The sequence below is a fragment of the Ceratotherium simum genome, chromosome 12 (assembly GCF_057802395.1).
Source record: "Ceratotherium simum simum isolate JZ-2026a chromosome 12, ASM5780239v1, whole genome shotgun sequence".
NCBI classification, from domain to species: Eukaryota; Metazoa; Chordata; class Mammalia; order Perissodactyla; family Rhinocerotidae; genus Ceratotherium; species Ceratotherium simum.
The window spans coordinates 54066304-54090774 of NC_141911.1; the positions used below are offsets into that span (position 1 = coordinate 54066304).

The following is a 24471-nucleotide window of genomic DNA, read 5'->3' on the forward strand; positions in this document are numbered from 1 at the left end:
GATTATTTTAATTGCCTTTTTTGGGGCCATCTTAAATCTTCATTTTGTTGTGGCAAACAGAACTACTGATAGTGTAGAAGGAAAGAAAAACATTTTCTATTTTGTTTCTATATCTCTGTGTTATATTGACCACCGCAAGAACTCATGTTGAGAGTTTTCAAAAGAGTTAATTCTTTTTCTCAAGTGATAACACCAATATATTAAAAAGTATAGTTTGGATTATTCTCCTTGAAATATGCTTTGCGCCTGTGTACCAGGAAGTTCACCCATCCCATTTTTGCCCACTCACAGCCTCACAAAATCTTTCTATAATTTATCCCTACTAGCTTAACATTCCTTTACCTACTAGATCTTTAAAATCTTGGGTATTTCAAATATACTATCTCTACAACATTTCTGAAAAACAAGACAGACTCCCGCACAAAACTTTGGAAACCCTGCTTTCTGTCTGTCTTTAAGCCAGTTCCCAATTCTGACAAAAATTTTGTTGCTCTCTGCTTATTAGTAAAGTTAGAATCAAGGAAAAAAACCCTCAGATATAACAGTATTCAATTTCCTTTATTATCAATACAGAGTACACAAACTAATTTTCAGGAGGATATTTTTTGTTCCAAGACATAGTCACATTAGCAAGATTTTATTTATTTTAAAGATAAAAGTTAGCAGATATGCCATTTTATATCTTTTATTTTCCAACTATGGGTTTAAAGTGTCATTAAAGCCTTATCAATTTCTTGTGATAAGATCTAGAATCTGTGCTTACTAAAAGCTACGATACCATAAACACTATACATAGTAATACTTGAGCTGTCTTAGTAGAGATGCTGTAGAAGAAAGCTTACTTAAGCCTGTAGATATAATGATGACATCTCCTGATAAGTTTTTAAGAAATATTTATCATGTCGTATGATTTTTAAAAGATGAGAAGACAGTTATATCAAAAGAATTGCATTTTAAAAGAAGATACTTTCATTTCTTAGATTTTAGCATTATATATTTTAATTTTTCATCACAGAAGTAAAAGGATTTTAAACTAACAGAAATAAAATATACTATTTATAATAAGTAAAATGTCCATTAAAGTGAGTTTAAGTCTAAGTAGGACTTTTATCTGATTTTTAATATTTAAATCCTTGAAAAAAGCTTGTGCTTTATCGCAGAATTAGCACTTTAGGAAAATACTGACAGTAATAACACACTATCAAAATGTATACAAATGGCAGCTATGTAATTTGTATGTTTAACAAATTAAATATATGCATTTCTCAATTTAATCTCCTGATGAACTGCCTCCAATATCGATATTAAGGAATTCTTTAATTTTATCATATAATACCAACACCAAAGCACCCCCTGTACCACGAAGGATATTGGAGAAGGCACCACGAAAAAATGCATTGATTCCCTCATGTTGGTAAATCTTCACAAAGCAGTCTAAAGTTCCTTTATATTGCCGTTCAGCCTCACCACTCTATATGAAGACAGATAAATAGTTTGCCATTATTTTAATATCTTTTATCTTAAGATATACTTTATTCAGCACTAAGGATAGATAAAGGTTGAATAAGTATATTGAGTTAGGCATATATTGAATATTGTACCCAGCAGGTCGAGAATACTCATACTTTTCAGGCATACTTGAAAACTGACCATGTATTAGGCTTAACAAATTTCAAAAGATGACATCACATACCATGATTTATCCTCTCACCACATTGCAATTAAGTGAGAAATCAACAGCAAAAAAGATAACTAGAAAAATATCATATTAAGAAAAACACATCTTAGAAAATATTTAAAACCTAATAATAACCATGAAACTCCTTAACTAAATTCGTAAGATGCAGCCTGAGTGGTAACTTACAGGGAAATTAATGACCTTGAAATGTTAGCAAGAAAAGGCTGAAAATTAATGAGCAACCTAAACATTTTTTAGAAAAAGAATAAACCTAAAGAAAGTAGAAATAAGAAAATAACCAGCAGAAAAAAAGGAAATAGAAAGTAAACACAACAGAAAGCAAAAAAAGTCTAAAGGTAATTATTTGAAATAATTTACTGACATATTTCTGGAAACACTGTTTGAAGAAAAACAAGAAAAGACCCCAAAATTATTAGAGATGGCAAAGATAACATTACCACAGATGACCCAGAGATTAAGAAAGAGCAAGATGATATTATGAACAACTTCATGACAATTATTTTGAAAACTCAGAAGAAATGGATAAATTCCTAAAAAAGTATAATTTAACAACAGAATTGGAATAATACTAAACTCATTAAAGAAATTCAATCAATTTTTGAAAATCTCATAAAGAAAACCATGTGTTCAGATGGCTTTATATGAGTTCTACTAAACCTTCAATGAACATTTAATTCCAATCTTACAGAAATTATTCTAGAGAAGAGAAAAAGTGGGAAGACTCCCTAACATGTTTTATGAGACTTGCCTTGATACCAAAATTAGATGAGGCCAATAAAAGAAGGAAAAATTAGAAGCCAATGTCACTGAAACATGGATGCAGAAATCCTGAACAAAAACTACCAAACCAAACTCAGTAAGAGATACAAAACACAATACATCATGATGAAGCTGGATTTATCCCAGGCATATGAGGTTGGTTTAGCTCTGGAAAACAGATTAATGTAATACATTATCATATGAAAAGAGAAAAATGATATCATCATATCAGTAAAGAAAAAACATGACCACCATTCATGATTCAAAATTGTTGTAACCTAAAACAGAAAGGAACAGCCATAACATGATAAAGAATAACTATAAAAAATCTATAGCAAACATTAAATTATGTAACATTGAAGGCATTCCCTGTAAGATTAGGAACAAGACAAGGTAGTCAGTTATTACTTTTTTAATATAACACTGAATCAGAGGTCTCAGCCAGTGAAAAAATGGAGGAAAAGGAAATAAAAGGTATAAGAATTGATAAAGAAGGGGAAACAAAACCTGGTATTATTTGCAGATTATATACCTGTGAGTGTAAAAAAAAAAAAAACTTCAAAGAGTGTACATAGAGATTAGTGTTTGTAATAGGGTTTAACAAAGTTGTGGGATATAAAATGAAAATACAGAAATTAAAAAAGAGTACTAAATGGGCTGAATTGTGTCCCCACAAAATTCATATATTGAAGTCCTAACCCCCAGTATCTCAGAATGTGATTATATTTGGAGACAGGCTCTTTATAAAAGTAATGAAGATTAAATGAACTCATTAGGGTGGCCCCTAATCCAATATGGCCATCCTTATAAGAAGAGAAACAGAAAAAGGATCATGGGAAGACATAGGGCAAAGATGGCCATCTACAAGCCAAGGAGAGAGGCCCTAAGAAGAAACCAACCCTGCTGGACACCTCACTCAGACTTTTATTCTCCAGAACTGTGAGAAAGTAAATTTCTGTTTAAGCCACCCAGTTTGTAGTGCTTTGTTATGGCAGCCCTAGCAATACACACACACACAAATAAATATATATAAAAGCCCACACCCTCATAATTTTTTTCTGAATTATTTTGACAGTAAGTTGCAGATATCATGCCCCTTATCTTTAAACACTTTAGTGTGCATTTTCTAAGAATATTTTCTTAGATACTGAAAGTAGTTATCAAAATCAGAAAATTTAACATTCATACAGTACCATTTACCTAATCCATAGTCTATATGCAAATTAATTTTCCATTTTAAAAAGTCTTTCAATGTATTAACAGGAGCTAGATATAGATCAAGAGGAAACAGAGATATAAAAGGAATAACTGGGGCTGGCCCCATGGCCAAGTGGTTCAAGTTCTGCACAGTCCACTTTGGCAGCCTGGGTTTGTGGGTTCGGATCCCAGCCGTGGACCTAGTCCACTCGTCAGCCATGCTATGGAGGTGTCCCACATAGAAAGCAGAGGAAGACTGGCACAGATGTTAGCTCAGGGCGAATCTTCCTCAGCAAAAACTAAGTAAATAAATAAGTAAATAAATAAAAAGAATTACTTTAAGAATAGTCCATGAGTGAAGTAATAGGTTAGATATGCTTTACCCTTTCAGGTGGCCTACTTGGTTCTTCCAGGACCATTTCGTAGACATAAAATGAAGATGATGATAGTACATACACCTCATAGCATTGTTTTGAGAATTAAACAAGTAAAATTGTCAAATGCTTAGGACAGTATCTGGCACATAAGCAGCATTATATTACTATTCTAGCTTTCTGGCCTCATTATTTTCACTTGCCCTCATGAAATCTATCATCTGAGTATACTGAACTACTTTTCCAGCCATACCTCTATGTATGTTTTTTCCTCTCTGCTTAGAACATTCTCTCACTGTCTGGAGAAAAAGCTTATTTATTGAGATTTAGCTCACCAACAGGCCACAGTTCATTACTTTAAGCATTTGGGCACCCCTCCTCTATTGCATTCTGGGAACCTATGCACATTTCTACTTAAACCATTAACTGAAAGCCTTTAATACTGTGCTATGAATTTGGGTGCAGGCTCTGCCTTATTTGTGTCACCATAGCTTAGCATAGATCAGGCACTCAAATATTTGCTGAAGGAATGAATGTAACAAGTATAGCAATAGAGATTGAATGTATCAAAATTTTGGTTTGGGGATTTATATTTAGAACACATATCATTATAAACAAGTTTTCATCCTTGGAGTTAAAAATTACTTACTTTCATTAAAATATACTACAACAAATGATGACATATGTCAATGGCTTGTGACTGGGTTTATTCTACTTAATCTAATATTCAGTTAAGATAGACATGCTCATCTAATCCCTGCCATCCCCCTATAGCCTCCAACCAATTTATGCTACAGTAGTGGAAGGCATTTCTGTTCTGATAGCAGACAAGGAAGAAGCTTTGCTGGATGATGGCTGTTTTGGGATAGGAAAGAATATAAGACAGAACACATCATGCATTTATTTTAGTAAGTAAAACAAATGACCTACACCTTTCAGCCAGAATTTCTCTAAAACTTGAATAAATTATACCTGAATATCAGAGATATTGGAAAACTTGATTAAGCTTACAAATAATAATATAAAATACCTGCATCATCATACGTCTTCTAACTGTGTCAAAGGGATAAGAGAGTATTCCAGAGCATGTAGTCACAACTTGAGCAATGAAAAAGGAGACAAGAAATGGGGTTTCCTTTGGTTTTGGTAATAAGCCCTAGAAAAGAAAAATGTATCAAGTAACCATCTAAATTTCCAAAATATCTTAAATCCTTAAGTCAAAGAATAATTCTTGCTTACACTCTCTAAACCTCAGTTTCCTCATCTCTAAAATAGAGCTAATATATTGACATCCTTCTTTTTTTTTGGAGCGTTTAAATAAACTAATGGATTAAAAAAAAGAATAATTCTTATATGAAACAGGGTTCAATGATACTTAAAATGCAATAAAGAACAGTTGGATTTAACATGGAAAGATTAAAATAATAACAGGAGATCAATAAGAAAGAAGAATGCTATACATGGTTATACTTTAAAAATATATTTGAAAAGGAAAAGCATATTTGCTATTACAAGAGATTTGCTATTAATGGCACCTAAAACTAGGGGAGATCACAGCCAGTGACCAAAAGTGTTCTTCCATGGCTCTTCCCTATATAGTTGAAAAAAATTAAAGTATGCCTGCTATTATCATCAATAGATGATATCTGATAAGCAGCTTTAAAGCTCTAAGCTAATGAAGAAACATTCCTAAATTTCACAACCACTACAGGTGATAATAGAGAAAAGCAGAGGGAGAATACACATAAATTTTCCTGTGATTAAATAAACATACATAAGATCCTGTAATTTCCATTAATTTAGTTGTTTAAAAAATACACTACCAACTAAAATTAATATGTACAGACCACAATAAAAATGACATTCAACTGATTCATTCAACATTCAACTAATGAGGGAGGGCAGAGATAATATCTAAAACTATTATAAAATTTCCCTCAAGTTTTAATCTTATTTAGTAAATAATATTAATTTATTGCATTTAACATGTTATTAATGCATTGCTTCCTTGTGGAAGCATTATGATGTAATGATTAACAGCATGGGATTTCGGCTTGCCACTTAAATTACTTAACCATTCCTAGGTTATTTATCTTTAAAATGGGGATATTAGAAGCTATCCTAGAAGACTGTGAGAATGTAATGTACTTATTAACAAGCTTCCTAGAACTAAGTAATAGCTCAAAAAGTGGTAGCCATTATTACAATCTTTCTCCTTCCTACCTTATGGAAGTGCTATTAAAATCTGAAATAAAAAAGCAAATTGCAGAACAAGCTGGATAATACGGTACAGAATCTAACAGTACCCAATAGATAACCGTGCTATAGTAGCCTTTATTACATTTAACTAATTATGCCTTGCCTACTTTCCAAAATGATGAGATATTAAATTGATTATTTGCATGTAAAAAAGTGATGATAAAGTGAATGGAAAATCAGAAAACCTCTGTTAGAAGATGCTTTTCTATATGCCAAAGATTGATAATACTGTAAGCCTACTTAGCATGTTTTCTATTTGCAACATGATGTATAGTGAATCTTTCAGTGCAAACAGCACAAAAACTTAATGTTTGGGTTTATGCTTTATATCTAAAGTCAGATCTACAATAGAGTCATAATTTAATTAGGTTATGGCTGAGTCATGATTAAAGAGAATTCTATACTGTCTATTTCATCATTTATTTTGATTTCTACAGTTAAAAGTAAACATAACTGCTGAACATATTACTAATTAGAATAAAAAGAAGCAAACCATTTATTTAATATATACTAGTTAAAGCCCCAAATTACCTTAACTGTGTCATAAGCTCCAAAATAAGAGGCTCGGTACACAATGATGCCCTGAACTGAAACACCAAACCCTCGGTATAAACCAACAATTCCATCTGATTTTGCTATTTTCATAATACAGTCACCTAAACCCTTGAATTGTCGCTGTTCAGGACCTAAAATAAAGCCATTTAAAATTTATTAGCAACATTATATATCAGATAAACACCTTAATCAAAGTAAACTAAACATTTTATAGATTTAAATTATGTGGAGGTGTCACTTAGAAATCTAACAAAAAAGGAACAAATCATAATCCTCCCATTTATTTAAAGATAATTAAGATTTCAAGTAGTATCTTAAAAGATTTTAACTGAAAATATTAAAAGGGCCTCACAGCAGGCACTCAATAAATATTTGTTGAACAAATCTCTGCTCCCTTAATAAATTCTATTAAAACGATACTAAAGGAGTAAAACAGCTTTAAAGCCATATAGGCAAAGAAGAGTACACGACAGAGAACAAAATCGACAAATTTTAGCAAGATAGAAAGGAGGTGGAAGAGTGGTAACTCACTAAGTAGAGCAGAGAAAGCTGAAACCTATTATCTTGCAGAGGGAGATATTGTTGAGAAGCGAGCCATTTGACCCAGTAACCTCAGAAAGACTTAGAAATCAGAGGAACTAAGTACAACTCTTGTAGTGAAAGCAAAGTAGCAGCTGGATGCTCAAAATCCACAACTTCACCGTGAGCAGCCAAGTGACTTGCTCCTCAGAATGGGTAAGGCTCCAGATTGAATGGGGCCAACTGAGTTACCTCCACAATTACTGAAAAAAGACACACCAAGATACATCATTGTGAAATGTCAAATCATTAGGGATATAAGGTAATTAAAGAGGAAAAAAGTCACATACAAAAGGATCAGCAGTAAGAGATCAAATTCTTTAGAGCAATATTAGAAACTAGAATCCAGAGTAATGCTTTCAAAGTTGTGAAAGAAAATAACTTTAAAGGCAGAATTTTATATATAGCCAAATATTAAGAAGGGAAAACAGAGACATTTTTAGACATGCAAGATCTCAATTTATCTCCCATCCACTCTTCCCAGAAAGCTCCCAAAGAACATAATCTACCAAAACAAGGGTGTAACAAAAACACAGGAAGATGTGATAAATAAGTAAAGACAGAGGCAAAGGGAATCTCTAGGATGAGAGTTATACATCTAACCCAGAGAGGAGCCATAGTGGAGACTGGAATAAGTGCATACAGGGATGTGGGAGATGATTCTCTACGAAAAAACTGGAAGTAAGTTATAAGCAGTTTTTGTGTTTGCTCTTTTGTTACTACACTGTTGGCCTTCCCCTTCCCTCTTCTAAGGGAAAAGAGAAAAGTAGTAATCTTAAGGCCCAATGACTCTACCATTTGGTTGAGAATAAAATTTTTAGACTGTATCTGACACTGCTGTTATAGCATAACTCTACAATAAATAATACATTGTTCAAAACATAAAGAAGGAAGAGTTAGTATTTCTAAAAATCCCATACCTTTTCCAACATCAGCACCTAATCGGGTTCGTGCAAAATCTAGCGGATATACTACACATAAGGATGTTGCCCCAGCAGCTCCACCAGAAGCAAGGTTTGCCAAAAACCACCTCCAGAACTGAAAGATATTAATTAAAAAATGGTTATTAAACTATAGAATCTGTTTAAAATCATTTTTCATAAAGCTTAAAAAGCCAGACTTACAAACTGCTTTTATAAAGTAAACATCTATGATAATGCATATCATATTATCCAAAATACTTCTCTTCATGTCCATGTAGCCTTTGTTTCTTACCAGGCAGTCTGGGAGATACAGTTTAGATGCTGACATACTGAAATTCCAAGATATTTTGTTAATGTCCTCCAGTAAAAGTCGCCCACGTTAGCAAAAAAGGCCACAGAAGATAATCATCTCTTTAGACTGTATACATTTTTTGTTAATAATAGTGTTAGTTATGACTAAAATGTCAAGTATCTATGGAGGCATTAGTTGCGTCTTTTTTTGGTGGTGGGGCAGTAATACTTTATAATGCCACAATTTTACTTTGTAACTTTAGTAGAATTAAATTTAAACAGCTCAAAAATATATATTATGTTCAAATGCTAACATGAAAAGTGGCAGAAATCAATTATAATGTAGTTGAGTGGCACGTAAGTTATGCCTTATCGATCTACTGGTTCACATGGGCTGTTGAGTTTCTTTTTGATAAACATATAAAATGTGCTCTGCTTAGGTCCAGCACACTGCTTCTCAACATCTAGAGCTTACTGGAGAAGAAAGGAATACTTGAATTGGAGCTGTTATAGAAAACCTAGGGTACAAGGCTGCTGTAACCATTAAATACCTTAAAGAGAATAATATTCTAGTCAAGCTCAGTTTCTTGCTTTATTCTCTGACTCTTATTTCTAACAATAGTTTTAAGTCTCAGTTAACTTGGGAATTCTCAGTTTTCTCTTGGTGTGGAATGCCCTTCCTATCTTTCTTAAACAGTAAGTTATTGATTTATGCTCTAATTCAAATTCGCCTTCTTCCACTGAAAGCTCTGACCTCCAACCCATCCAAAACTGTATGTAATCATACCTTCTTCCCATAAATACTTCACCCCTCAGAGAATTAAAGGTGAATCATGTGCCCAATATGTAAACTGTCAATTTGTTCCAGATTCTCATTTTTTTAATACTTACAATCACTTTCTACTTTCAATTTATAATTATTTGTGTGCATGTCTTATCTTACCTCTTACAGACTACACATTTCTTGAGGCCAGGATTATTATCACTTTTTTTAATTTCACAGCTTTACTGAGATATATTTACATACCATACAATTTACCCATGTAAAGTATACAATTCAATGGATTGTTAGTATATTCACAGAGTTGTGCAACCATCACCAGTTTCAGAACATTTTCATCACCCCAAAAAGAAATCCTTCCCCATTAGCAGTCATTCCATATCCTCCTCCATCCACCTGAGCCCTAGGTAACCATTAAGCTACTTTCTATCTCTGTAGATTTACCTGTTGTGGACATTTCCTATACATGCAATAACACAATATGTAGTCTTCTGTGACTGGATTCTTTCATTTAACATAATGTTTTCAAGGCTCATCCACACTGTAGCATGTATTAGCACTTCATTCCTTTCTATTGCCAAATAATATTCCATTACAGTCATGTGTCGTTTAATGACGGGGATACGTTCTGAGAAATGTGTCGTTAGGCAATTCTGTTGTTGTGTGAACATTATAGAGTGTACTTACACAAACCTAGATGGTATAGCCTACTACACACCTAGGCTATACAGTACTAATCTTATGGGACCACCATTGTATATGTGGTCTGTCATGGACTGAAACGTCATTCATTATGTGGTGCGTGACTGTATATGGATTTACCACATTTTATTTATCCATTCATCAATTTATGGACATTTCTGCTGTTCGCATTTTTTTGAGGCCAGGATTCTTAATTCATCTGTTTATTTCACAAAGCAAGTCATGGGGCCTTGCCCAGAGTAATAGTAATGCATTCAATGAAGGGTACTTGGAATGCCACTTACTGTCCTGAGACTCCCATGGCTCCTTTTAAGTGAAACTCAAGTTCTGTATAGGCAGCCATGTTTCATAATCACATAGAGATAATCAGATCAGGAGATTGCATCTGACACCAGGGTAGCTAATCCACAGTCTAGTAGATGATCTGTAACCTGGTAGAAAAAGACGAGCTGGGCCAGAGTCTATTTCTCGGGAATTTGACTCTAGAAACTCTATGCCAGTTAGCAGTAAGGATAGAAATAGAAAAGGTATAAAATAACTTTTTTTAGGTCTCAGTCTACTTTGAGACTGTTGAAAGCTACAGGTCCTCTTGCAATAAAAATCATATATGTACAAACACACACTTGTAGTGTGTTTAAGGTATTCCTCAAACATGCATGGATCCCAGGTAAAGAACCTCTGGCCTTCTGAAAGGTCAGAAGGGACCACCATGATATAACGCTGGACTTAAAAGAAATAAAAAAGTATAGGTAAATTAAAAAGGTGAGCAATAATGAGAAAATAGCAAACACACACACAAAAAGCAGATCATTAGAGAGAGAGAGAGAGAGACAGACCAAGTAACTTGGGAGACAAAGATGAAGAGTATAATTCGATCCCTAGAGCTCCCTTTGGTTCAAATTCCAGTACCAGTGTATCGTTGCAATAAATACCTTTTTCTTGAGGTAATTTGTGTCTCTGCTTCTTACAACCAAATAAGTCAAACAAAACATGCAGCATAAAGGTTTATAAAATACGTCTTATGTTCTATTTAATCTTTTTTTCCTTCCTAGATAAGAGAAAGAGGGCAGATCAATGACTTTCTGGATGGATGATCACATAATTTATTATTCAAACCAGGACACTTATGATAGTGAAAGTGGGGCCTATGAAAAAGTGACTTAGGCAGGCACAACATGTATAAATAGTATGGCCAACCTACTGATGGAAGGAAGGAAGGAAGGGACGTAGTGGGGGAAGAAGGAAGGAAGGAAGAAGAGGGAGAAAAAAAGTTAGAATCTATGTTGGATGATAATCCTGCAAGTGTTTGTGTAATAAACAAAATCTGTCCCTCCACAATTAAGCTTGAAAATAAAATAGATGCAGGAGAGGTGCTATAGCAATATAAATGTGTTTCAGTTACTATAATTTAGTAATTTCACATATTACTATACTGTAAAAAGAAAGGGCAATGGAGAGGAATCAGGAAGGGAGAGGAGGATGAAAGAGTCTGAGAGTTTTGGAGGAAAACAATCCTTTTATTTCCAACTGTTGACAAATAGATACTGTGTGAACAGACTCAATGATGCATCAAAGAACAAATGCCCTGGGACCAACGTTCTTTCTAACAGTTTGTCTGGGCACGGAAGAGAGCTGGGCGAAGTTCTAGTCTTCTCTGTTGAGGGCTGTGCTGGAAGCTGCTCAGGGGTAGCAGAGAAACATTTTACACCCAGGCTCAGCTAAGGCTCATCCAGTCTAGTGACCTCTGCTGAGAGAGGAATAGAGTGTGGTGGAAGGATCTGAATTTGGGAGTTAGAAGACCTGAACAAATGACTTGGGCAAGTGCTTTAAGCTCTGAGTCTTGCTCTCCTTACCTATACATTTGGGGTAAGAATAACTACCTCAAAGGGTGAGGTGAAAATTCAGTGAAACAATATACAGTACGCACACACCTCCCTACCACGGTTATTTTTGAAAAGCTTTTTATTTTGAGATAACTGCAGATTCCCATGCATCCTAAGAAATAACACAGAGAGTCTGTAAACTCTTCAACCAGTTTCCCTCAATGGTACTATCTAGCATTAACTGTAGCAGAGGAAATTAACATTGATAAAAACCTACATTATTCAGATTTCACAATTTGCATGTATATTTAGTTCTATGCAGTTTTATCACATGTGCAGATTCATGTGACCACCACCATTAGTCAACAGTTCCATGATACAGATCCCCAGTGCTATCCTTTCATAGCCACAGTCACCTCCCTTTCTCCTGGAATCCCCTATTGTGTTTTCCATCTCTATTATCGTGCCCTTTCAAGACTGTTATATAAATGGAATCAGAAAGCAAATGACTTTTGAGATTGGCTTTTTTTCACTTAGCATCCAAAGTTGCTGCATGTATCAAAAGTTTGTTCTTTTTAAAAAAGTTGTGGTAAAATATACATAAAATTTACCATTTTAGCCATTTTTAAATGTATAATTCAGTGACATTAAGTACATTCACAATACTGTATGAACATCACTACTATTTCCAAAACGTTTTCATCATCCTAAATAGCAACCCTGTACCCATTAAATAATAACTCCCCATCTCCCCTCCCTCCAGCCCCTAGTAACCTTTACTCTACTTTCTGTCTCTACGAATTTGCCTATTTTAGGTACGTAAGTAGAATCATACAGTATTTGTTTTATCAAAAGTTTGTTTCTCTTTATTGCTGAGTAATATTCCACGGTGTGAGGCACCATAGTTTGTTTAGCCATTCACCTGCTGAAGGACATTTGGATTATTTCCAGATTTTTGTCTATTATGAAACAAACTTCTATGAACACTGTGTAGATTGGTTTTTGTGTGAACATAAGTTTTCATTCTCTAGGATAAATGCCCAAGAGTAAAACTGCTGGGTTGTATCATAAGTCCATGTTTAGTTTGTAAGAAACTGTCATACTCTTTTGTAGAGTGGCAGTATCATTTTACATTCCCACCAGCAATGTAAGAATGATTCAGCTTCTCTGCATCCTTGCTAACATTTGGTGTTGTCACTATTTTAGCCATTCTGATACATGTCTGGTGATATCTCATTGTGGTAGATCAATCACTTAAAATCACATACTGTATTTGTTTTTTCTATCTTCTCTGCCTCTTTTAAGACTAGGTTAAAAAAAGCCCAAAAATATTGATTTTTTTTTTCAGTTTTCTTTTTGTACTTCTTTTTGAGGAGAGGGCAGATATGGGATAAAATTTTGATGCCCAATGGCAGAAATGTAAGGGTCATTAATATCCAAATTTAGTAAATAATATATGTTTAAATATTACACTATTAATTGTGACTGAATACCTTTACATTCTAAAGACAGCATGTTCTTTATAGGCATACTAAAAATGTTTTTACCTCAGGCTCTACTAACTTGAAATTTATTACAGATTTTCAGCAAGGATCAAAGTTAACTTTAAAATTTTTAGAGCCATGTTATTTACACTGTTAGGAATAGATGTTAGTACCATAAATATTCTGGTTAATTCTGGTTTTAATTGCTCCATTTAGCTTAGCCTTATAGAAATTATCTTTTTGGGATGTGGGGTAGGAAGTGTTCAGTAAAGGGTTAACTCAGCAGGCCTGCATTGTCCAAACCCTGCACATACTGAAAAGATGTTCAGGACTGGCCCTTGATCAGTTCCTTCAAGATAACCTCCAAGCCCTTGGAATATCTTACCTGATAAGAGTGTCCTTCTATGCCTGAGGCTTTGGGCCACACCAGACAGTTTATGCTAACGTGATTTATGGTAAAAAACGGTTTTTGTATGCTTGCGGCTTTGGGCTAAACTACATCAGTTGGACCTCTTGGGGGAGAGGGGCGGTGGCTGGAGACTGAGAGGTTAAGTTCTGTCACTTTCCATGCCTATGCAACTGACTCCCCCAAAATCTCTGGACACAAATGCTCAAGTGAGCAACCCTATTTGGCAGCACATCGTATGTGTTGTCCAACATCATTGCTGAGGGAATTAAGTGCTGTCCACGTGATTCTACTAGGAGAGGACAACTGGAAGCCTGCAGCTAGTTTCTCCTGGATTCTGTTCTTTTCCCTTTGCTGATTTTAATCTATATCCTTTTGCTGTAATAAACCATGAGTATAACAGCTTTTCTGAGTTCGAGTCCTAGTGAATCACTGAATGTGAAGGTGGTCTTGGGGACCTCTGACACAGGTTCTGAGTCAAGAGAAGTTCCAATTATTAGAGTGGACTGCTGGAGAAGACAGGAACATTTTTCTGAGTGCCTATCATATAGCACAGCACTACAATAAGCACTTTACATGTAATCTCATCTAAACCTCACAATAATGTCCAATTTTTAGATGAGGAAACTAAGGATCAGAGAGGTGACTTTCAAAAACTCACAAAGCTAAACAAGCAGAGTGCCAGGATCCAATCCAGATCTTCTAAGTCTAAAGAATTTTTTAATTAATTAATTTAATTTATTTTTTTTGCGAGGAAGATCAGTTCTGAGCTAACATCCGATGCCAATCCTCTTCTTTTTTCGCTGAGGAAGGTTGGCCCTGAGCTAACATCTGTGCCCATCTTCCTGCACTTTACATGGGACGCCGCCACAGCATGGCTTAGACAAGCAGTGCGTCGGTGTGCGCCCGGGATCCGAGCCTGCGAACCCCAGGCCATGGAAGCGGAGCGTGCACACTTAACTGCCTGCGCCACCAGGCCGGCCCCAAGAATTTTTTTTTTATTACCTTTATACCTCCCACTACATAATAGACAGTGGAAAGCAGTCAATAAATATTTGTTAATGAAATATAAATTGTGAAAAAAAAGGAATACAGGGTCTAAAAGGAAATTAAAGGAGACAGCAACAAAGAAATGTTCCAGAAACAGTTGCTTTTAAAGAACCTGCTAGGACAGCTTGGTTGGTTAGTTGGTTGAGGGGAAGATAAAAAGAGAAAGAAAGGGAAGAGAGACTTTATAAGGGTGAAGGGAAGACCTTGAGAGTAATGTAGGTGGTATAGTGTACATGGAGGCAACAAAACAAAAAGAGACCAGGACAAATGACATACAGTTCAGATGAGCGGGAAATTTTAAAACTGAGATTTTGTAACCAAGGGAGTAATTACCTTGAAAATAAAAAGCACATTTGCAATAAAAAAAGAGAATTCTCTAACTTAAATTTATCGTTTTCCTATTTTGTTTCATGTGATCTTCCTATGCACTTTAATCTCACCTAAATAGATCCTTAGTCATAAAGAAGAAACAATTTATCTCTCTAGGGAATACATTTCCCCACTCATAGGAATACATATCTATTGACTGCTTTTTTTGCTTAATGAAAGTAGATAAAACGCTGTATTTTCCTAGTGCAGCAGAATAGTGATAATAAAATGTAAACTACATTAAAATAAATATTTATTCAGAGAAACACTGCCTTGAGACAAAACATTCTTTAGTTATTAAAATTGTCAAGAGGTTTAGAGAAACTTGTAAAAGTTAACATAATTCTGTTTTTCATATATAATTTCTATAACTTACTATATATTATGTTAATAGTTACTGTGTTTTATTATTTTTTTCTACCACTTGAGCACCTCCTCCGCAAATAAAACATCACACATAAGACAAATCCAACTATTTATCAGAAAATTTTAGATATTAAAATATACTTACCTGCTTTTCTTTATTAACTCCAGACATGAAAAGTTGTTTGTATTTATCCTTAAAAGCAAAGTTTAGAGCTTGTGTTGGAAAATATCGAATAACATTTGCCAAATTGCCACGCCAATAACTAAAGAAACCTACAAAAGAAAATATACTAAACTTAAATTGTATTATTATTAAATAATTCCCAGAATAGTTTTAACAAACTTAGCTATTTGAACTATCTAAAACTTATACCCTTTCTCATGAGAAAAAATAAAGTTTATGTGTGTCTCCACTGAAGAAAAAAGGTAGTGTTACCTCCAGGTACCCCATTCCAATTTTGTTAATTTCCACTAAAAATCCTTGAATACCTAAAAACCTATGGAAAGCATTATCAGTTGAATATAGGGCTCTTTACTAGTAGAAAAATAGAGCTCACTAGTATTTGTCAGAGAAGCTAGTAATCCTTAGCCTCATTTTCAAATCATGCTATACAATTCCTATGGTGATAAGGCTGGTAGAACAAAATTGGTTTGTATATACACTTCTGAAAACGAGAAACGGATGAGAGTCTAAACCATCCTTATCTTTATGTTCTGGAACCTAGCGGAAAAGGGATCAATTTACAATTCAAAGCAGTCTCCAGAGGCCTGATGGAACAACTGGAGGAAATTTTTGAGGTCAATAACGTTCCCACTTCAAATCTCCATGGACTCCAATCCTTATAATTCAGTCATTGTGTTACCCTTATAACTCAGAGCTGCCTTTATAATCCAGAGTTGCCCTAGAATACAATAGGCTAGCTCTTCAGCAGTCAGTTGTTTTTACTAGATTGCAAATTGTTAAATGGTTTGACCCTGCTACTCTGAATAGGATACCTCTAGTCTCAGCTTGGAGAATACCCAGAATCAGTCTTCTAAAGAAAAAAGATTCAAATGAAAATAACCTCAGTTGACTGGGCTGGTGCTCAGAGACTGAGAGTAAGATTAGATGAGTACACAGAGGGAAAGATATTTGTTTGCTAAATAAGTAAATATGCTCTGTGGGAAAAAAACACAAAATCTCGGTGAATCCCAAGCTGAATACAAAGCAATTGCACAAAGACAATTAAGAAGCATATTTAATAGCCAAGGAACAACCTTCTCAGTACTCACAGCTGATACGAAGACATTTAACATGTAATAGTAATAGCTACCACTTCCTGAGCATTTAATTTGTGCCAGACACTGGTAAAACCTTCATATGTCTACTTCATTTAATCATCATGTTATGCTTACGATGTAGGTTCTCCTATAGTACACATTTTACACATGCACAAACTGAAAGTTTAAAAACTTTAAAAACATGGTTTCAGCCAAACCAGGATTTAGAATCAAGTGTTCTGTCTGACTCCAAAGCTCTACTCCAGCTTTGGGTTTCTGGAGAAACAAATCTTAGAAAAGTCCTAAAAATATTAAAGTATGGTAAATAAAACCCTATTTAAAAAACGGTTAATAGGGCCGGCCCCGTGACTTAGCGGTTAAGTGCGCGCACTCTGCTACTGGCGGCTCGGGTTCGGATCCCAGGTGCAAACTGACGCACCACTTCTCCAGCCATGCTGAGGCTGCGTCCCACATACAGCAACTAGAAGGATGTGCAACTATGACATACAACTGTCTACTGGGGCTTTGGGGAAAAAAAAAAAAAAGGAGGAGGATTGGCAATAGATGTTAGCTCAGAGCTGGTCTTCCTCAGCAAAAAGAGGAGGATTAGCATGGATGTTAGCTCAGGGCTGATCTTCCTCACCAAAAAAAAACAAAAACAAAAACAAAACGTTAATATAAAAAGTTTTGAGGCAATATTAACAAAAATAACAATACTAATTTCTAGGAACTGCTTTATCTTCATTTAATCCTCACAATCACCCTTGAGGTAGGTAGGTACTATTAGTCTACTTTATTTTTGTTTTGATTATGTGACTTGCTTTATTATTTTTTTTCTGAAGTATGGCTGACATACAATATTACTTTAGTTTCAGGCATACAGCATAGTGATTTGACATTTATATACAAAATGATCATCACCACAAGTCTAGTGACCATGTGTCACCATATAAAGTTACTACAATATGACTGACTACATTCCCATGCTGTACGTTATATCCTCGTGACTTATTTATAACTGGAAATTTGTACCTCTTAATCCTCCTTCACCTATTTAGCCCATCCCCCCACCCCCCTCCCCTCTGTTGACCAACAGTTTGTTCTTTATATCTATGAGTTTGTCTCTGTTTTGTTTTCTTTGTTCATTTGTTTTGTTTTTTAGATTCCACATATAAATGAAATCATACAGTATTTCTCTTTCTCTGCCTGACTTACTTCAGTTAGCATAATACTCTCCAGGTCCATCCATGATGTTGCAAGTGACAAGATTTCATTCCTTTTTATGGCTGAGTAATATTCCATTCTATATATATACCACATCTTCTTTATCCATTCATCTATCAATGGAAACTGACTTTGCTTCCATATCTTGGCTATTGTAAATAATGCTGCAATGAACATAGAGGTGCATATATCTTTCTGGAATAGCATTTTTGTTTTCTTTGAATAAATACCCAGAAGTGGAATTGCTGGATCATATGATAGTTCTATTTTTAATTTTTTGAGGAACCTCCTTAATGTTTTCCATAGTGGCTGCACTAATTTACATTCCCACCAGTAGTGTATGAAGGTTCCCTTTTCTTCACATCCTCACCAACACTTGTTATTTGTTGTCTTTTTAATAAAGCCATTCTGACAGGTGTCAAGTGATATCTCATTGTGGTTTTGATTTGCATAGTCTCTCCATTCTAAAGATGAAGAAATAAGTTAAAAACAACGTCTAAGGCAGAGGGAAGTTAAGTAACTTGCCCAAGATCACTTAGTCAGAAAATTGGAGAGCTGCAAGTCAAACCCAAGCAATCTGGCTCAACAACTCAGTCCCTTAACTACAATACTTCTCCATAAATGCTCTAATCACGTGCATATTTTCTCTACTAAGAAAGTCAAAAGTTTTTCTTTAATGGAAGCAAAATAAAAATCTTAAAACATGAGAAATGTAAGCAAATTACAAAGGAATAGTTCTTGCTAGTTTTGGCCACACTGAATTACTGAGGGAGGTTAGTGAATCTAATTTTTAGAGGTATTTTTAGTGATTTTTAAGTTCTTTTTAGTTAATAAACACATTTAAGAACATAGTTAAACATTTGTATTTTCTCAGAGGTCAGACCTGGAAAAGAAATATAGAATGAAATATGACTGTGTAAATGATATTGAAGAATAAGAATGATTTCCTAGACCATGGTTTATAGTAACACAATACAGTAACAAAATGACAGATTGCTGGCAGAGGACAAAGTCAATCTTAAAAGGATCAAGAAAAACATTTTGGCTAGAAAATTGCCAATCTGATCAAATGGGATTTAAGCTGAAATCATCTTGGTTTAAAAAAAAAACTAATAAACTGAGTTTAGAAAAAGTGTCATATATCAAAAAGGTAACAGAATTCCCATTTTATACATGGCTCTTAAATATTAATAGTCATTTTAGAAATGGCTGATTTAGTTGGATGGTATTGAGATATTACGAGTTTCAGATTATGAGTTATTAGTTATAATTCTGTAATTATGATTATAGTACTGAATTAATATTTATTTCAAAAAAGAGTGTCATATAAGAGCAGTATAAGGTTTATAACTTTGGCTAATGTACTGAATATAAATGGGAGATTGTGATGACAAAGACATCTGGAAATTAACATGAGACTGTGACAGAGTGCCAGATTTATGACTAAAGGAGTTTGCTAGAGTTGGCTAAAGAATCTGTTCCTTGTAGCAAAATTGTATTTGCAAGAAAAAAACCGAGAGGATTCATCAAAACAAATGTCAGTGTCCCAGTGAAAATCTAGAAACAAGTAAATCCCTAGAAGTATAAGAGGAGAGCTGGCAGCTTAATGGGTTGTGTCTGAAAAAAATATAATCTCACATACATAAAATACTTTTGCATATATTTCACAGAATTCATGGATTCCCTAAAGCTACAGATGTCAGGTTAAGAACCCCTGTGTTAACTTCTTTTTCCACAGAACACACTTAAAAAATTTATTCTTATTCCCTTCTTTGCATCTCACTGCTGTACCATGCTTTTAGAAGCTCCAATGTCCTTGCTAAGAGTGCAAAGGGGGAGGAACCTCAAAGTGGAATTTTGAATGCATTTTCTATAGAAATATTTCCGGGGCCAGGTTTCAGGGTTTTATTCAAATATACATCGTAATTGTACTCTTTAGGTTCCCTCAGAGATTACAAAAATCTACTCTATGTACAATGCAAGTTTATCCCATACACTCATTTACAAATGAACATGAGGAATACATGTTTGTAAAATAGGAATACATAATGATTAAAGAGTTAAAATTTATTGAGCACTAACTATGCAACAGACATGTGGTTGAATACTTTACAGGCATTATCTTGTTTAACCCTCACAATTGCCATATCAGGTAGGTACTATTATTATACCCAGTATACAAATGAGGAAATTGAGGCAGAGAGAGGTTAAATAAAAATTGTTCAGGGGCCGGCCCAGTAGGGTAGTGGTTAAGTTCACGTGCACCACTTCAGCCGCCTGGGGTTTGCGGGTTCAGATCCCGAATGCAGACCTGCATACCGCTTATCAAGCCATGCTGTGGCAGCGTCCCACAAACAAAATAGAGGAAGACTGGCACAGAGGTTAGCTCAGGGACAATCTTCATCAAGCAAAAAGAGGATTGGCAACAGATGTTAGCTTAGGGCCAATCTCCTCACGAAAAGAGAAAAAAAAATTGTTCAAGGTCATAAGGTAAGGGAAAGGCTGGGACTTGATTCCAGATCTGACTCTAGACTTAGAGCTATTAAATCCCTACTGCCTCTATATAAAAATCCATTCTGGATAATGTTGTGCTTTCTGAGTTCACATCTCTTAGGCTCATTCCACGTTGCCTAAAGAAAGTAAAACTTATAAGTAAAATTAGAGAAAACATGAAAACAAGCAAAACTTCAGAACAGTTGAGATGGGGATGTGTCTTGACTTTCAAAAAAGAGACAGAAGGTAAATTCCAGAAAATATATGTACAATCACCATGAATTCAACAGTCAAAAATGCAGGCGATATAAGTGGTGACCAAATGCGACAAGCAGAGTTGCTGACATGAGTTTTCACAGCGATGAACAACTCTCAGTAAAATTCTGAACAAAACAAAATACAACCTTCCCTCTACTTACATGGTAGCTGCATTAATGCAATCAAGTGTATACCAGAACTACGCCCCAGATAGTGTGTATTTGTAAGTAAATCAGAGTTAGAATCTAGGCTTAGATAATCATAAACAGGTTTTACTGCTACATGAATGTCTAGTGGGAGATCTGAGTCATTCAGGTTGCAGGATAAGTCTTCGTTGTGTAGGACTGGCCACATAACAGCAGCAGGATGTTTAGCATCCCTGGCTTTTGCCTTTCATACCATTGCAATTAAGGATTACACCTCTCTATCTTGGTGCTAAACAAAAAATTCCCCACAAGTTTCCAAAAATGCCCCTAGATGGCACTGTTATTCCTGTTGTGAATTACTCTTAGGATAGGATATCCTATCCTATCCTATCCTATCCACTCAGAGTATAGGATCCAATCCACTCAGAGTATAGGATCCAATCCACTCAGAGTATAGGATAGGATAGGATATCCTATCCACTCAGAGTATAGGATCCAATCCACTCAGAGTATAGGATCCAATCCACTCAGAGTATAGGATAGGATATCCTATCCTAAGTATAGAATAGTACTAGGTAAGTATATCCTCTTACCATAGGATATACCACGGTGTATTCATAACAAGTCTTGTATATAAGAATAGAAAACACCTATAAAGTTCTGCTTAGGACCATCTCATCTTGGAAGGTGAAGAAAGCAGGGACCGGAATACTATCCAGGAAGATCTCAATTTACAAGAGCCATACCGAATACATTTAGGTTTAAATATTACAAAAAACATTTAAAACATAAAATAAATTAGCAGTGGTCAGCACAATCTGATCAGAATATTTAACTTCACCTGACTAAACAGATAAAGCAGATTAGCTAATAATACAGAGGCCCCTACTTCTCTGAAGAGGTCTTAGAATACAAGCCAAGGAGAGATAGGTTTCTACTTTTCCCATAAAAATCTTGGGGGAAATGGGAAGCTTGCTCTGATAAAATAAATGGGAGTAGGGAGAGGTGAACCACTCACTATGAAAGATCTGAGCTCAGCTCCCAAATGGGCATTCTAAATTCAAGTTAGACGATGCCTTAAGAGTCTACCCTCATCCCCAAATAGGGGACCCAACAGGTCAAGAAGAGTAGTAAACACATCTCTAGGGACAGAATGCTTTTTTATAGGAGAGTAACCTGCCCTAGACTTAGGAGTGGACGAAAACCCTTCACCTCTTATTCAGAATACGCAGTAAATAGACCTATTTCTTTCTTAAAGTTCGCATAGTTTTCAATTGAATCCAACTATACGAGTGGACTATAGATTTCTGATAAATTTATCCTCTTATCCACTCAGCAACCTTAGAAGCCATTCTGCAACAGGAGGGCATTTAATGGTTAACAAAGCACCTTCATAACTTATTCCTTGAAATCATTTCAATATTAACAGAAAAAATTCCAAAATGAACAAAAATATCAAAATTTTAAATAAAGACAGGGCCTGATGCAAAAAGAAAAAACTGGTAATACTGATCCTGTCTTTAGTTAAAATGTTGATATTTTGCTCACTTTGGATTTTTCACATTAATTTTGATTTTTAAAAATATTATCTGTCTCTCCTTTTTTTGGCGCCCCCCTCAAATTTGTGCAGAGGTGGAGTGCCTCTTTAGTCTCAGCCCTGGTCTTCAGTAGTTCTCAAGAATAAAGAGAACTTTTCACTGAATAGATACCAGACTACTGGGAGGCCCCAGTGTTTCCATATTTAGAATATTTCTCTTAAACGTATTATTTCAACAAACATTTAAACAACTTAAAGCACCTGTTAACATACAGCAGCGTGCCTAATGGCATCTCCTCCAATCCTGGGGGGGTCAGCCACTTTCCTCTGAGCCAGGCACAGGGGCACCAAGGTGTAAATCCTGCTGCGAGGGAGAAATTTATAGAAAGAGAAGGTGGTAGTCTTCCCTGCACCACGACTGGTCACGTGTAGGCCTTCTGGGCCCTGGGAAAGCAGAGCCTCTTAGATTGCTTAACAAATGGAATTGGCGAAGATGAAGAAACAGACTCATCACCGACAGACACGGCCGTGAGGCCCGCAATCGCCCCCTCCCGGCCCACACTCGCTTCTGGGAAGCCGGCCTCCCGTACGCACCCTGCTCGCGGGGAATCCGCACCAGGCAGTCCACCATGCCCTTGTACTGCGCCTCGGGGCTGATCTGCTTGGACGACGCCTGCACCTGCAGCAGCAGCTTCACCCGCTCGATGGGCGCCACTGCCGTCTTGGACACAGCTGCGGCGACCCCGCCTGCCAGCAGGTCCTTCCCGAAGGACGCGGCGTCGAAGAGACGCTTTTCCGCCTTCTTCTTCGCCTTCTTCGGAGGTTCACGCTGCATGGTGGGACGACGGACGTAAAAATGGGTCGTCCGTCCCGCTGCAGCTTAAAGAGAGCTTGGGATAGACGAAAGGAAGCAGAAAACCGCTTCACCTTCGTCCTGGCGGGAAAGCGGCGCTCAGAATGCCGGGAAACCAGAGCACCAGGGCGGGCGGGGGAGCTGCGCAGGCGCGTCCAACGGCCTCCTGCCGCAAGGTGCCAGCCACGTGACTCCCGGCACGTGGCTCCCAGGCGCGCGGTGCCGCCTGGGGAACCCTCGGTGCCCGGCTCTCCTGCCAGGTGGGGAAGCCTCGGTGCCGGGCTTTCGTTGCTGGGTCGGGGCAGGGTCAGGAGGCAGGGGGTTACGAGCCGGGAAGATGCGGCAAGAGACTTGAGAAAGCCCGTTCTCTATAAGGATATTTAGCAGCCAAAACTAGAACAGAGCAGTAAACCAACAGTTTGGGATTAACTGAATTTAGTTCTAGTTCCCAGGATTCCTTCCTTTTTCTGGTAGAAATCACTTTAATTTCTGCTCTGTTACTTTACCAGGGGTCGTTTGTCTAGGCACTATCCCACTGTCTGGTTTTGCGGATTGCACCCCCATGGCCTAATTCAACATGTTCCTCTTTCTCCTGTATTTTATTTAAATTGGTAATTCTGTGTAGAGCAGTGGTTCTCAATCCGGACTGCACATTCAAAGGAGACCGGGAGTGTTTTGTTTTGTTTTACTAATGCTTGGGCTTAGGGAATTCTGATGTGCAGGGTTGAGAACCAATGACCTATTCTAGAACAGTGGTTCACAACCTTTTTGATTTTAGGACCCCTTTTCACTCTTAAAAATTATTCAAGACCACAAAGAAGCTTCTTTTTTGTTATATATATTTACTGTTTTAGAAAGTGAAACAGATAATTTAAAAATATTAATTCCTTTAAAATAATAAATCCATTACATAAATAACATTTTAACTATTATCCAAAACAAACAAAAATGTATTGAGAATAGTGATGTTTTATATTTCTGAAAATCTCTTTAATGTGTGGCTTAATAAAAGACAGGTGGATTTACATGACTGCTTTTGCACTCAGTCTGTTGCATTATCACACATTGTGTAGCAGTGGAAAA

The 24471-nt window shown here is 36.1% G+C and overlaps 1 protein-coding gene across 1 annotated transcript; it reads right to left on the minus strand.

The window, feature by feature from the left end:
• Positions 1-1092: 1092 nt before the first annotated feature.
• SLC25A31 (solute carrier family 25 member 31) lies at positions 1093-23422 on the minus strand. Its single transcript, XM_004426616.3, has 6 exons — positions 23130-23422; positions 15763-15890; positions 8343-8460; positions 6820-6974; positions 5060-5185; positions 1093-1471 (listed from the first exon to the last, which is right to left on the minus strand). Exons 1-6 carry the CDS (start codon positions 23368-23370, stop codon positions 1271-1273), a joined length of 969 nt encoding a protein of 322 aa, XP_004426673.1. The 5' UTR covers positions 23371-23422; the 3' UTR covers positions 1093-1270.
• Between the last annotated feature and the right edge of the window lie 1049 nt (positions 23423-24471).